Raw genomic sequence first — 14,649 nt, 5'->3', positions numbered from 1 at the left:
ATTGTGTAATGAACTGCAAAACAAACTGCTTCACATTCAAATATGATATGACTTATATAACATTACTTTTTTCTTTAATTTCTTGATACAAAAAACAACTTAAATAATTCGCTTTCATGTTCATCATCCAGTTTATAAACTGTAATTTGCCTTTTACTGTGTGAATACAGTATAAACCTTGCACTGCTCCCACACCTCCAGAGATCTGTGTGTGTGTGTGTGTGTGTGTGTGTGTGTGTGTGTGTGGAGAGAGAGAGAGAGAGAGAGAGAGAGAGAGAGAGAGAGAGAGAGAGAGAGAGAGAGAGAGAGAGAGAGAGAGAGAGCGAGCCAGAGAGAGAGAGAGAGAGAGAGAGAGAGAGAGAGAGAGAGAGAGAGAGGAGAGAGAACACGAGTGAACTGCGGTTGAGATTGATCTGTACCAGGTCTTCATTATTTGTATAAAATGCTTTAGGACGCGATTGGCGTAGCTTGTCACTGTTCTGTTATCCAAAATTAGTGAGACGGAGTCCGTTAAGTTCAGGTAGGTGAGTCGAAATGCACGCTGTCATACAAAATCAGTTGATTCAGCTGTTGTTTTGCGTGGATGAACGATTCGCACCATGATTCACCAGACGGTTCTTGTAAGATTTAGATTGGTTTGGACCAGTGAATGTCACATGCCATGGATCAGAGTGGGCTTCAGGTGCGAGATTAACTGTTGTGGCAATATGAACCTCATAAATTGTTATGAGAACGAAAGGAGAGGTGGAGGAAGGAACATGTTGCAGCTGAGAACGTCGATTCACATTTATCTTTTTGAAGTGAACTATTAGAAATGCATGTGAATAACAGCAGTCTACTACGAGGGTGATCCAGCAGTTTATGAATGAACACAGGCTGCGTGTGGCATCGTAGGCTGCACGGGGAGAACCGACTATCGATCACAGGTTACTGTACCAGTTATTGAGACACCATAATCAACCAAGTAAAATTAAAGGCGGTAGAACAGTAAGAGACGTGCGATTAAATCCTTTATGGGATATTAGTTAGCTTTAGATGCGACATCCGGGAAACACGCATCTATACCAGACGAACACAGGCTACATTAGTCAGTCCTGTCCTTTCGTCTCTTTTGTGATTAAAGAACCGTCTGGTGTCTGTGCTAGTTGATCTAGAAAGAGTTTAACTTTCAGGCTCAAACGACCCGTAGTTTCAGTGCGGTACATGTATGTCTGCAGTGGCGTTAAGACCCGGAGCTTGACAATCTCACGCCGTCGCTGCTCTGATTTGTCAGCATAATATCAATGCCTTAAGATGGGTAAAGTTATCACGCTACAGTGATATATCATGAAAGTAGCGCATTTAAGTAGAAGCATGCAATAGTGCAACAGTGATTTCTAATTTATTGAAACAAAAGCCAAAAACAGTGGTGGGTATACCCCAACAAAACATGTCAATGTCTCAATAACTTGTCTTGTGCCCTTGAGCAACAGTCATGACGCTCCTGTGTTTGGTGGTGTGGTCAGGTACTCTTGCAGGGTGTCCAGAATGCCAACCACTCTGATGTAAATGATTTTGAATGGTCTGACATGATACTTGGGTGCCTGTCATCTCCCTTAAATGTGCCTGGAGTTGTGTGGCATTCATCATCCGGTTCTGCAGGGCACGGTTCACAATGAAGCAGTCATCAATGTGAGATGTTGAACCAGGAAATCTATCGGTCAATTTATGGATCAAACACCTGTTGTGAATTTTGCCAATAAGCTCCTTGTTAGAGAACACAAGTTTTGCAAAAAGTACTGAAACACTGAAGAGTTGGATCTGTGCATTCAGAAGTTTGGAGAAGGTCATATTAAGTTCTTCTGTAAAGATTAGAGTGCATTTTAGGTTTATCTTGAAATTTCACAATAAAGCTAAATATTTCTAACTAGTAGTGTTATAAAACCTTGATGCTTGCTTACAAAATCAAAAATGGACTGGCCCCTCCCTACATGATGTCCATGGTAAAAAGCCGATCCGTACAGCGATCACTCAGAACCTCAAGCTTGGCTCGACTCAAAACTCCATGCTTAAAGTCTCATGGAAGACAAAGCTCCAGACTATTCTCCATCCTGGCTCCAAGATGGTGGAACAATCTTCCATTAGCTGCTAGGACTGCAGAGTCTATTGCTATCTTCAAGCGTAGACTGAAGACTCACCTGTTTGTTGAGTTCTTACCAGAGCACTAATTCAGCTGATACCACTTGCCGTTGTTCTTAAATTGTATGTCTGTCTATGGTTATTTGTGCTTCTTGGCAAACGTCTAACTTGCAAAACACTTGGTAATGACATTGACTCCTGTAGTTTAGTAGTAGTCTGACTCAATGGTATCTTGAATTCTGGCCTATCCGAACTATTTCCTAGGATGTATTCTGTGATCAGATGCAAAGCACTTTGTAAGTCGCTCTGGATAAGAGCGTCTACTAAATGCCGTAAATGTAAATGTAGTTTAATTTTACTTAATATTTTGTTACACATGTGAATAGCTTTATTGTCATACACATTGTACCGTACAAGGTGATGAAATAGTTCTCTGGAGCCTCAGTGTGGAGCCCAGAAGAGCCCAGAGCAGCCACTGCATCAGGAGACGGCCCGCCGTACACATCTGCACACAAGTGTGTATTTGTGATGAAGAAAAATCTCAGAAAATTATTAGACTAATAGTCAATTGTTAAAACATGCTAAACGCACCCATTATATTATTAAATTCCTCATTTGGCATGACTTTCTCCCTCTAGTATTGTCATGTAAATCAGTCCCATCATCATATCAGAGACATACTATAAAGTACCATTTGATATTTCATAGTCCTAAAAAAGTAAAGAGACTGGTGCTTATTGCAGGCTTTGAGGAAGAATAGATCCCAATAGCTTCATTATCTCATTTCCCCAAGTAGAAGACACTTTACTGCTCCCTGTATTACACTTTTACAGCCCTCTGAAAGCATTGAAGACACAAGTCATTAGACCATGATACAAAACATTGTCATGCTGACTGGAACCTGCATGTCTGGCTCATGATCTTTTGTGGCCATTTTCTAGACATGAACTAGTATCTTTGTGATTACTGACACTACAAGATTTTGTAACTATGGTATTGTAACTACGGTATTGTAACTAACTCCATGTAAATAAGTGCCTGGTGCATGCAGAGAGTAGCAGTAGCATCACAGCAACAATCTGCCTGGAACTGTTAGAAAACCAACTTTCATATCGTTGTTGATGTAAAGCTAGAAGGCATTTGGTCTGCTTTATTTATTTAGACACTTGATTCTCCTGCAATTAGTTGAGTGAAAATGAACCTTCTAGAAAAAGAGAAGGTATAGCTCAAGAAAAAGTGTTTGTTCTTATTACTTTTCTTGTTTGTTTAATATTGTTATTGTTGTGGTGTTTAGTGTCAATCTGTAACATAATGACCAGGCAGAGATGGATTCAACTGCAGAATAATGCCGGTTTTATTGATAATGAAACAAACGCCAGGGGTGAGTAGCACCAAGTATAAACAACGGCACTGAACACCGGAGCGTTTAGGGAGATGTAGAGCCAGTCCAGGGTCACGTCGGGAGAGCAGAGAGCAGGTACAAGAGGGTTAGGCTGGGTACGAGGTCTACGAGGGCAGCAGAGGTCAGAGAACTAGAAGTCGACATGGCAATGAGCTCGGTATGCAGCATGAGTCGGCAATACTTTGCGAGAAGAAAGTGGAACCTCCATCTTAAATAGCAGAGGTAGAGGGTGTGGCTGAAGAGAGACAGGTGCAGGATTAATTATGAGGGGGGGTGTGTTGTTCCTGACACAATCAGAGGAGGCTGTCCCTTTGAGTCTTGAGGCTGTCCCTTTGAGTCTTGAGGCTGTCCCTTTGAGTCTTGGGGCTGTCCCTTTGAGTCTTGAGGCTGTCCCTTTGAGTCTTGAGGCTGTCCCTTTGAGTCTTGAGGCTGTCCCTTTGAGTCTTGAGGCTGTCCCTTTGAGTCTTGCTTCCTCTCAAAGTTTCTTCTTCGTCCTCTTAGTGGCTTCGTTCTTCCCAATATTGACATCTGTAACAATGCTTTGTGATAGCAGCTCTTGTAAAAAGGGTTATATAAATAAATTTGACTTTGACTAACATGGTGGCAGGCTGAGCATGAAACCCATCAGCTAACTGCTAAGATCTAGGATTTCTGTCCAGTTTGCTACGGTCAACACAACTTCAGTGGCGTCAAGAGAAGGGAGAGCTACTCTGGTCACCTTCAGTAACCTCCCTACAGATGTACTGGAGAGGAAAATGTTTGCATGGAGCTGGAACACAAATATTTTTATTCCACTTTATCCTTTTAGGGGATATGCATGCTATTACTTATGAGTGGGCTGCATGCTATTACATTTTATTAACACCTGAAGTGTGAAGGAGATGATGAATTGTAGATTATATAGATTATATATATTGTGTTGGTCTGTGGATGTTCTCTGTTGCATGCAGCAAAGCCTAGTTTAGACTGACATTACTCACCTATATTGTAAATGCAATCACTACCTTAATATATTTTAAATTAAGCTTGAATGGATTCATATTGACTCTAGTGTTCTGATGTTCTTAGTAGTATAGCACATAATATAGCAGTTATACTGCACTTTAATGCTCCCTGCTCTAAAGAAGATTATGGACCAGATCCCCTCTCCCAAATACTTGTCTTATCCATTACAGAATACATTCTAAAATATGTCATATCAACACATCGTTAAATTTTACTTAGTACATGACTTCATGCAGCAGTGTGGGCATGTGATAAAAATGTATGCTGAGATTTAAAATCCTTTGAAATGGGTCACAGTCTCCAGCAGTGACAGACCATGTGAAGATGATTAGCTGCTGAGCTCAGTCCACAGCAGGTCAATCAGATCAGCAAGAATTATCTGGGGATTCCTCCCAGTACAGGACTGGAGACTACACACTATTCACCAGTGAATAGTGGGGTGGTGCAGACAGTCTGAAAGTCCCAGTCTTATTGTAATGGTAAGGCTGCTGTGATTTGCTGTTTTGTGACTGAATGAAGGCGGATGGTACATGTGCTTGGGGTGATAATGAAATGGAACGATACGCATTGCATTGTACTGGATCCTTTATTATGTTTGTTTGTTTGTAAGGTACAGTGTCTTTTATTTCATTTATTCAATGCATAATTACCATTGATTGTAATTTAGAGATATCAAGGCCATTTTATCCTTGATTTACAGAAGTAAGCATTGGTTAATGTTTCAGGATTATGCTTGAGTCAAAACTTAACATTTAGTAGTTCTCTTTTTTTGAAAAAGTGTTTATAGAGTAGCATTTGAAAATTTGAATGGCTGTACAATGATAGAATGGCTTACTGAAATAGGCCTAGTTTAGGATGGGTTGTCTGTTTCCAAAATAAAATTATGGAATTTGAATGTGTGTGGGACAGTACAAGGTTGTGTGAGTGAGTTTGTATGATTTTATTTTTGTTTGTGTGGGAATATATGAACCTGTGTGAATTTTTGTGTGATTATCTTTGTGTGAGGTTGTACCATTCAAGACAACAGTTGGTGCAGTGAGATGGCAGATGGTGGTGTGGTATTTTTAGGCTAATTTCTTTTTCCTACAAAGCGTAATCATCTTGTGGTTTGGTGTACACTATAACACACACATGCACACACACACACACACACACACACACACACACACACACACACACACACACACACACACAGGCTAAAAGACTAATTTAGCACCACAGAGACATATGCTGTGTAATTATAACACATACCATCTGTGAGGTATTTCTGAAGGTTTGGCAGTCTTCTGATTAAGCAGTTTTTTTTTCAATGCTTCCAATCCACAATTCACAGTCCTGTGCCCAGACGGAGTACTTTGGTGTGTAGTAATTGTCTGAATCACCCCACAAAAAGGTGCTCTCTATATAAAACCATTCAAGCAGGCTACCACATTATTTGTTAATGGTTGCTGTCTGATCTCAAAACTGTGACAAAAGTGCTCCTTACTCCAGTGCAATAATCCAAACATCTCTTTCTATGTGTTTCTCTCATTTGTACTGTGGATTAGTGTTCTCCCAGACGAATATTCATAATTAAATCCAGAATTTCCAAAACAGCTGCAAAGATTGTCTGACACATGTACACTATACCTTGAATATACCTTGATGATGTTCCTCTCATTAAACTTGAGAAAGAAGAAGCTCCATATTCAGGTGAGTTACTGTATAATGTTGTGGCTCTCTGTATCTGCATCTGTGTTGTACTGTGTGCACACTGTATATAGAAATGCTAGTTTGCAGATAGAGTGACAGTAATTCTTCAAGAGCAGGTGTCACCCTGCGTAGACATCGTTGAGCTACTTCTTCATTGGGCTTCTAAAAGAAGTGATACTTCACATTCCCTCTCCCTCTCTTCACCATTCCCTGGTGGTGTCTGTACTAAGCAGAGTTCCTTCCTAATCAAGCTGCATCAGCACAGCTCAGCACAGCTCAGAGAGAGGAGAGAGACCGCTCTAGAGGACCTTGAATCAATGCACATGCATTATAATCTAAGCCTGTGCCAGAGTTAATACATTATGGAGTTTGGCAGTAACAGCCAGGTTCCTTTTAAAGGGTTTGTGGCTCTTCCAAACGGAACTAGTGCAAAATAAAGAGAACATCGCCATCAATCAAGGTCCACTGGTGTCTGGGACACCTTCAGATGGGGGGACGTGGCCAACCAGGGGCCTGAAATAACTAGATACTGTTATTGATCAGAGGCTTAATGTCCTCTCCACATTCATCTACCAGCACAGGATGAAGAGAGAGAGAGAGGAAAGGGATCTGAAAATTCAATGTGATACAATAGATGTCTTTATATGTTTTGGCCATAAGTGCATACTGAAGCCACCACAGATCCATTGTCAAGCAGTTTGAGTGTCACAGTGATGGACAGGACAACGCACACCCCTGTCTTTCATACACACTCCTCACACACTCATCCAAGGTGTATTAAAATGTGCGTGCATCTCTGTTTAATATACCTATACACCTACATGTACCTTTTATGACTTCAATACTGAGGGCTCCTTCTCTCAGAGTCAACATTCGACTGAGTCAGCACTAAACTACTTAATGTTAGGTGATTTATTTAGTATTGTGTGACAGTAAGTCAGTGGTTTCTGAATTGTTTTCCTCAGGTGTTGAGAGCGGCTCACCTGACATCCCCGACATGCCTGAGCAGAGTAATGACTACCGGGTGGTGGTTTTTGGAGCAGGCGGTGTGGGCAAGAGCTCGCTTGTGCTCCGTTTTGTAAAGGGCACCTTCCGGGACACCTACATCCCCACAGTGGAGGACACCTACCGACAGGTGATCAGTTGTGACAAGAGTGTTTGCACGCTGCAAATTACAGACACCACCGGCAGCCACCAGTTTCCCGCCATGCAGCGCCTGTCTATCTCCAAGGGCCATGCCTTCATCCTGGTCTACTCCATCACCAGCAGGCAGTCACTGGAAGAGCTGAAACCCATCTACCAGCAGATACTGGCCATCAAAGGTGGCATCGAGAACATCCCTATCATGCTGGTAGGCAACAAGAGTGATGAGACCCAAAGAGAGGTGGAGACCAGCGATGGAGAGACTCAGGCTGCTACATGGAAATGCGCCTTTATGGAGACATCAGCCAAAACCAACCACAATGTCACTGAACTTTTCCAAGAGCTTCTCAACCTGGAGAAGAAACGCAACATGAGTCTAAATATCGATGGCAAACACTCAGGAAAACAGAAACGCACTGACAAACTGAAGGGGAAATGTAGTGTCATGTAGATGCATGTCTGGGTAAACAGGTATGAGAGTATACTCACAGATGGATACTCACAGATGGATACTCATGGGGGTAGAGTAAACCAAAGTAGGGATGCTTTTCAGTCGGTAGACATTGTAAATTCATACATATTTTCAGTGGCCTGCATCTTCTCCCTGTGACCGCGAAATTCAACAGTGCTACGCAATGATGTGGCCTAGCCATGTTCAGACTGCTCATGTTCACACTTGAGGAGATGTACACCGTCCATTAACCACACCCCATCATCTCCACCATTCTGAAGATATTGTATCAACACCATGACATTGATCGTTTATAGTTTAACCTATGAACTAACTGAGAAAGAACTAGTGACACACCACAGGTAGTTGCTCTGAGAAACATGTTTTTGAAAACACCCTCATGCCCATAATGAAGAAGAAGTATGGCCATATTTTTGTATTGCTGACGTTTCTTGGGGACGGCTGTGTGGTGTAACCACAAGATGAATGAGGGGTTTTGATTCACATTGCTGTAAATGTGCAGGGGCTCTGACAGGAATGTGTGGAGGAGAACCACACAGCTTTGACTCAGAACATTTTATGAATTTCAATGTGATTTCTTTTAGCCCCTTGTATGATCTAAACAGTCGTGTCAACCCATTTTATAAACATGAACAGAGAAAATGTAATACCTTTAATTTTAGACTTTGGAAACATCGACATAAGTAATGTAGACATGATTGATAAACCAAGACCTGCGGTTCTTAAGGTCTGTGTAAGTGAAAAGACTCCCCTCAATTGTGCAGCTAACTCCATTTGCATGTTTGCTTTTATTGTATATTACTAATCTATTGTAGCAGGTAACATTGAAGACAATCATATTGTTAATAATTTTGGAATAGGATGTATGCTTTTAGAAATGAGACAGATGCTCCAGCAAACCATACTGGAGAAAACCGTGTTGAAAACATGCCAATCCAATTCATCATCTCCACCATCTTGTGTGCATGTGTGACACAGAGACATAAATTGTACCGAGCTGAACAGAAAAAATATTGTGCCTCTAGATGAGAAAGAACTAAACCTGAATGATTAGCATCTATCAACAGCACTAAAATTTTACTCCAAAAAATATACGTAATTATATAAAGTAGGTGCCTATAAAAAGACCATTTCTAAGCTACAGTTTGTTTTATTATTTATGCAGAGCAACATTGCTTGTGAATGGAAATATAACTATATGATTCTTGGCATAGTTTTTAATGTAAATTTGGTGTTCTACTAATGACCCAGCAAACTGGGCAAAATGCAATCCTGTGTGAGAATGCACTCATGTTGCACTTTATCGAAGAGGTTCATACATTTGACTGTGTTTGACCAGATAATTGCCTCTCATCGGTTGTTTGATGCAATATATAATACCCTTTAATACCTACTCAAGGTCTCATGTCATAGCAGTGTATAAAAGCACAAGTCTAATTATTCCAATTTTGGTATAAGAAGACTAAAAAGTACTGTGACCAGCATACGTCTACATCTCTGTCTTTTCCTTCTGCATGACATCCAAGGACATTTTTGTCACAGGAGATGTTTTTTAAGTTGGTGCCATTGATGGTATTTTGTGTACTGAACAATCATTTAAAACAGATCATGTTAACAAAAATGTAACCAAAATTGTGAGGTTTGAGCTCTATTTGCTGTTGTACCATTGCCTTCATCATCTAGAAGTCTGTATAGAACAAACAGCATGAAGTCACCTAAACGAAAAGCATAATGTTGAATGTTGCATGTTGAGCTACCCTTCCACACTGCACATTCTAGCCTTACTGGCATGATTTCTATGTTTCTGTGTAGTGGAAATTTGAGAATTATCCAGATTGAGCTATTACCTGTCTTGATACAAATGTTTTTTAATCCATGATTGTTTTATCTGGGCTTGCAATAACAACCCAACCTTCCTTTTCTTGTAACTAGCAGAACAGGTTCTAACGTATGTATCTAAAATAAGTTAATATTTGCCAAAACATTGTAAACCCACAAAGATCAATTATGAAAGTAGAAATTTAAAAATAAAGACACATGCTTTAGTATTCAAAATAACAATCTTTATTCTGTATCATAATGACTTGGTGATGATGATGAGGTCCACAGCTATTCCTCTTTGGGTACATTAAGTAATGAATATTGGATTTAACAAAAAATGATTTTATTTTATGTCCAATTTCCTGCTTAGTGTAATTCTGTAAGTCTTTCCCTTGGCTTTTATTAGTGGAAATATTAATTCACACAAGTGTTGTAGGTGGACAAATTAAGCTTTCATGTATGCCATTGTATTAATAAAGAGAGAGACATCTCATTACTATAAGCCAGCTACTGCTACAGTGCACGTACGTGCATTCTGCAAAACTATTCATGAGCTTGTCACATCTTGGTGAAGCCAAGCTGGCATAAGGATGAATCACACCACTCCTGCCTCTGTCTCTGAGGCACAAAGACCTTGGGGACAGCCTGGCACCCTCTAACCTGCCTGGCACCCTCTAACCAGCCTGGCACCCTCTACCCTGCCCCATAGACCATTGGCTTATGCATGATTAAGATTGCAAGTACCCATATACAAAAAGAGATGAATCACAGCTGAAATACTACTGAAATCAGGCCACATGTTATACAGGGAATTGCAAAACAAATAAAAAAGTGTAAACATTAGGCTTTGCAAGGATCGGAAGCAATTATTTTTTGATACTGACCAAAATATGATGTGTTCCAATGTGATTACAATATGAGAAATACGTTGAGCAAACAGTTTTGTTGGAATAGTACATATGACATGTAGAATAAAGTTTAGATTCTGAAGATGCAGTATGGCTAAATAGACATATGACTAAGAAAAGGATATGAAAATATTTGTAGACGTGACAGTGTGACAGCAGTAAGTGAAACTAATATCACTGCTCTTCAGATGACTCAACAACATAGCCATAAACTCTGTGTGCATAGTTTCACAATACAGTTCAAAGTATGACCACAAAATTAATAGAATAATAGGAATGTATTATTAATATATTATCCAGAAACACACAAACAATAACAATATCAGCTGCTCTATATGAGTTTCCTTTAAAGCTGCAGTCTCTCAGTGTAATGAACACCTCCATTGAATCACATGGTTGCAGAGACTTGCCTGTTTATCTGCAACAGTTGTAGCTCTGCTTATCCCACAGTGTGGCCCAGTAACCCTGATTGCCTTAAACACACCCATATTGGCAACTCCCAAGTCATCAACTATTTGTTGAAATCATGCTCTTCACCTTATAAATAGTTATAAAATATATTAACGTTGTGATGATATACTGATATGAGCTCAAGGCTAGAATGCAGAACTTTGACGGGGGTGGCAAAAAGAAAAAGACCTTTAGACCCCTGTAGTGACTTATAGTGACCTATAGTGACCTGTAGTGACCTGTAGTGACCTGTAGTGACCGGTAGTGACTTGTAGTGTAGTGATCTATTCATACGCGTGCTGAAAACACCCTAGCTTCCAGCTTTGCTGACGGTGCAACAGTGATTGGTTACACTACATGTTCAGTCAGTTCCTGGTTTGTACAAGGAACACAGGAAAACAGAATGTTTGGATGTGAATTAAAGGACGTAAAACACTGATCATGTCACAATCGTCTGCATGGAGACTACAAAAAAATGTGCCCTTATCAATTTATCTGTTTTGCATCCTACTTTTATGTTTAACATTTTTAAATTTGTTTTTTACTGATTACTGATTTTTTATAGTATCGTTTGAGTTTTAACTCCTTTTATGTAAACGTGTTCTAGCAATAGTCTTCCTAACAAAATAAGGGTCTCTAAGTGAAAGCAAACTGTTATCTGTAAAATATATTCTTGAAGATTATTCTATGATAAATTAATTTTTAATAAAAATGAGCATTACATTAAACCAACTGCTATCTTTTTCTGGGGGTGGGGGTTTCATATTTTTGTCTTACACGTTTGACCAAAGCAAATACCTTAGAATCTTGTGCTAAACATGGTTTCCATGGCAACATCATGCTGGTAGGGACACCTCCAATTCACTCAGTGCAGATGTTAATGCACAATTACATCATTTCATGACGGTCTCACTCTACATAGGGCAGGTCAGCAGGACGGTCTCACTCTACATAGAGCAGGTCAGCAGGACGGTCTCACTCTACATAGGGCAGGTCAGCAGGACGGTCTCACTCTACATAGGGCAGGTCAGCAGGACGGTCTCACTCTACATAGGGCAGGTCAGCAGGACGGTCTCACTCTACATAGAGCAGGTCAGCAGGATGGTCTCACTCTACATAGAGCAGGTCAGCAGGACGGTCTCACTCTACATAGGGCAGGTCAGCAGGACGGTCTCACTCTACATAGGGCAGGTCAGCAGGATGGTCTCACTCTACATAGGGCAGGTCAGCAGGACGGTCTCACTCTACATAGAGCAGGTCAGCAGGATGGTCTCACTCTACATAGGGCAGGTCAGCAGGACGGTCTCACTCTACATAGGGCAGGTCAGCAGGATGGTCTCACTCTACATAGGGCAGGTCAGCAGGACGGTCTCACTCTACATAGAGCAGGTCAGCAGGATGGTCTCACTCTACATAGGGCAGGTCAGCAGGACGGTCTCACTCTACATAGGGCAGGTCAGCAGGACGGTCTCACTCTACATAGGGCAGGTCAGCAGGACGGTCTCACTCTACATAGAGCAGGTCAGCAGGACGGTCTCACTCTACATAGGGCAGGTCAGCAGGACGGTCTCACTCTACATAGAGCAGGTCAGCAGGACGGTCTCACTCTACATAGGGCAGGTCAGCAGGACGGTCTCACTCTACATAGGGCAGGTCAGCAGGACGGTCTCACTCTACATAGGGCAGGTCAGCAGGACGGTCTCACTCTACATAGGGCAGGTCAGCAGGACGGTCTCACTCTACATAGGGCAGGTCAGCAGGACGGTCTCACTCTACATAGGGCAGGTCAGCAGGACGGTCTCACTCTACATAGGGCAGGTCAGCAGGACGTGGTGTGGAACAAGTGGGTTAGCACTGCAGTGTGATGCTGAGGGTACAGCGCACAAAATGGCTGCCGTGGGGTGAGGGAGTTAGCATGTACCTAGACTGACTGAATCCACTGTTTCAACTACTGCTCTCTCTCTCTCTCGCACACACACACACACACACACACACTCTCTCTCTCTCACAAACACACACATACACACATACACTCTCTCTCTCTTTCTCTCTACAGTGTGCAATGGCCTTTGTGTCAGCATTTGTGCAGTGTTTGCAGCTTTTAGAGCTTGAGAGATGTACTACTGATGTTGTAGAAAGAGGGATGTATAGACATCAGCATAATTTCATGCTCCAAGGAAAATGAGGTCAGTGCAGCAGAAGTGATTTCGCCTGCACCTGCTTTAAATGTGACTCTACTGTAAAATAAGGCAACCAGAGATCCAGTATAGGTAAAGGGTCAAGGCGTAACTGATTCATCTAGATTTTGATAATAGCTTCAGGGAAACATAAGACTAAAGGAAGTAAATTGGGAATTTTCATTTTTTGAAAAAATTTACAACACCAAACAAACAAACAAATAAATAAATGTTAGGTTAATGGCCCACATTAACCTACTATATACCTCTTATTATATTTCTGTCTAATTATAGTCCTGTAGTCTATGCCTTATTGTGAAAGCCAGGTATTACTTGTGTGTTAAACTGACTCAGATCCATAGAAAATCTGTTTCTGAAAATCGTACAGAACTCCATATTAAGGCTGTGGCTGTTTCATCAGAAGCCACGTGTGTCCTGTATTTAATACTCTCAACAGGGAGCAGGGTTTACTTTTGATGAAACACACCAGTGCAGTACATGTAACAATCCAGCTTAATTACATTACAAAATATCTGCATATAATGAATGATGATATACCTACACAATTGTAGTAACCACTATCACCAGGCCCGTTGACAGTCTTGCTGGGGCCCGGGACAAGAAAATATCATGTGCCCCCCCCCCCCCCCCCCCCCCCCCGGCTTGCGTCATTTGAATTTTCTCTGTAGCAGACAATCCTTGTGTTAGGTCATATAGTATATAATATAGCCACACATCAAAGCTGTTTCTGACAGCTGACTGGTTTATACTTGACGCGGCGCGAGCGGCGCGAGGGTCCGCGCGGCGAAAATGACGTAATCGCAGTGGCACCGAACGTGCGCGAGGGTCTCGATTCGATTCGATTCACGAGGTCGTGCGCCTCTCGAATTTTGTAACTTCGCGCGCGCCGCGCTTCAGCGCAATGAACAAAGTCACGTTTGCAGGGTTCATACCAATGATCTATATTGGTTCATACACCTTTATAAGGTGGAATTCAAGCACTTGTACGTCACTTTAAAGGTCCATTTCAATATTTCCCTGAACGCTAAACTTAATTAAGTTAAATATTTATACATATACTCAAAATAATTCGCTTTTTATTTACATTATTTAATGGTTGTTTATTTTCAAAATGCCCAATCTTAACGTCTTCACGTTCTCTCATGTTTCGTCCTGGAATTACATTTGTTGTGAAACGAAGTAGTACTTTAGCCTAAATTCCAGCACTTTTCAAACCTGAAACACAATGCAACATTAAAATTCGTCAGGTAAATGTTTTTTCTTTCTTTTCTGCGCTCCAGATTTCTGTTTACTTTAACTATCCTCCACTGTATTTCCCGCTGTTGGGCGGGTACCAGCCGGTTACGGTCGGTGCTGGATCAAACCATTTTTTCAGTGGGAGGAGGGGGTGTATGCACTTAATGGAAAATATGCAGATAAAAAACATATATATTTTAGCCA

General features: G+C 41.2%; 1 protein-coding gene across 3 annotated transcripts; it reads left to right on the top strand.

Moving 5' to 3' along the window:
* The first annotated feature begins 386 nt into the window (after nucleotides 1-386).
* diras1b (DIRAS family, GTP-binding RAS-like 1b) lies at nucleotides 387-11,657 on the top strand. 3 transcript variants are annotated; one of them, XM_076984901.1, is made up of 3 exons: nucleotides 393-520; nucleotides 6,073-6,217; nucleotides 7,183-11,657. In XM_076984901.1, the coding sequence occupies exon 3, from the start codon at nucleotides 7,215-7,217 to the stop codon at nucleotides 7,809-7,811; it is 597 nt and encodes a 198-aa protein (XP_076841016.1). In that variant the 5' UTR covers nucleotides 393-520; nucleotides 6,073-6,217; nucleotides 7,183-7,214; the 3' UTR covers nucleotides 7,812-11,657. The 3 variants fall into 3 exon arrangements, with proteins under 3 accessions (XP_076841014.1, XP_076841016.1, XP_076841015.1); XM_076984900.1 differs by lacking the exon at nucleotides 393-520 and adding an exon at nucleotides 4,150-5,004; XM_076984899.1 differs by lacking the exon at nucleotides 6,073-6,217 and having other exon boundaries at nucleotides 387-520.
* Nucleotides 11,658-14,649: the final 2,992 nt, after the last annotated feature.

Source organism: Brachyhypopomus gauderio, unplaced genomic scaffold, assembly GCF_052324685.1.
Source record: "Brachyhypopomus gauderio isolate BG-103 unplaced genomic scaffold, BGAUD_0.2 sc34, whole genome shotgun sequence".
Classification (NCBI taxonomy): Eukaryota; Metazoa; Chordata; class Actinopteri; order Gymnotiformes; family Hypopomidae; genus Brachyhypopomus; species Brachyhypopomus gauderio.
This window is presented reverse-complemented; position numbering and strand designations above follow the sequence as displayed.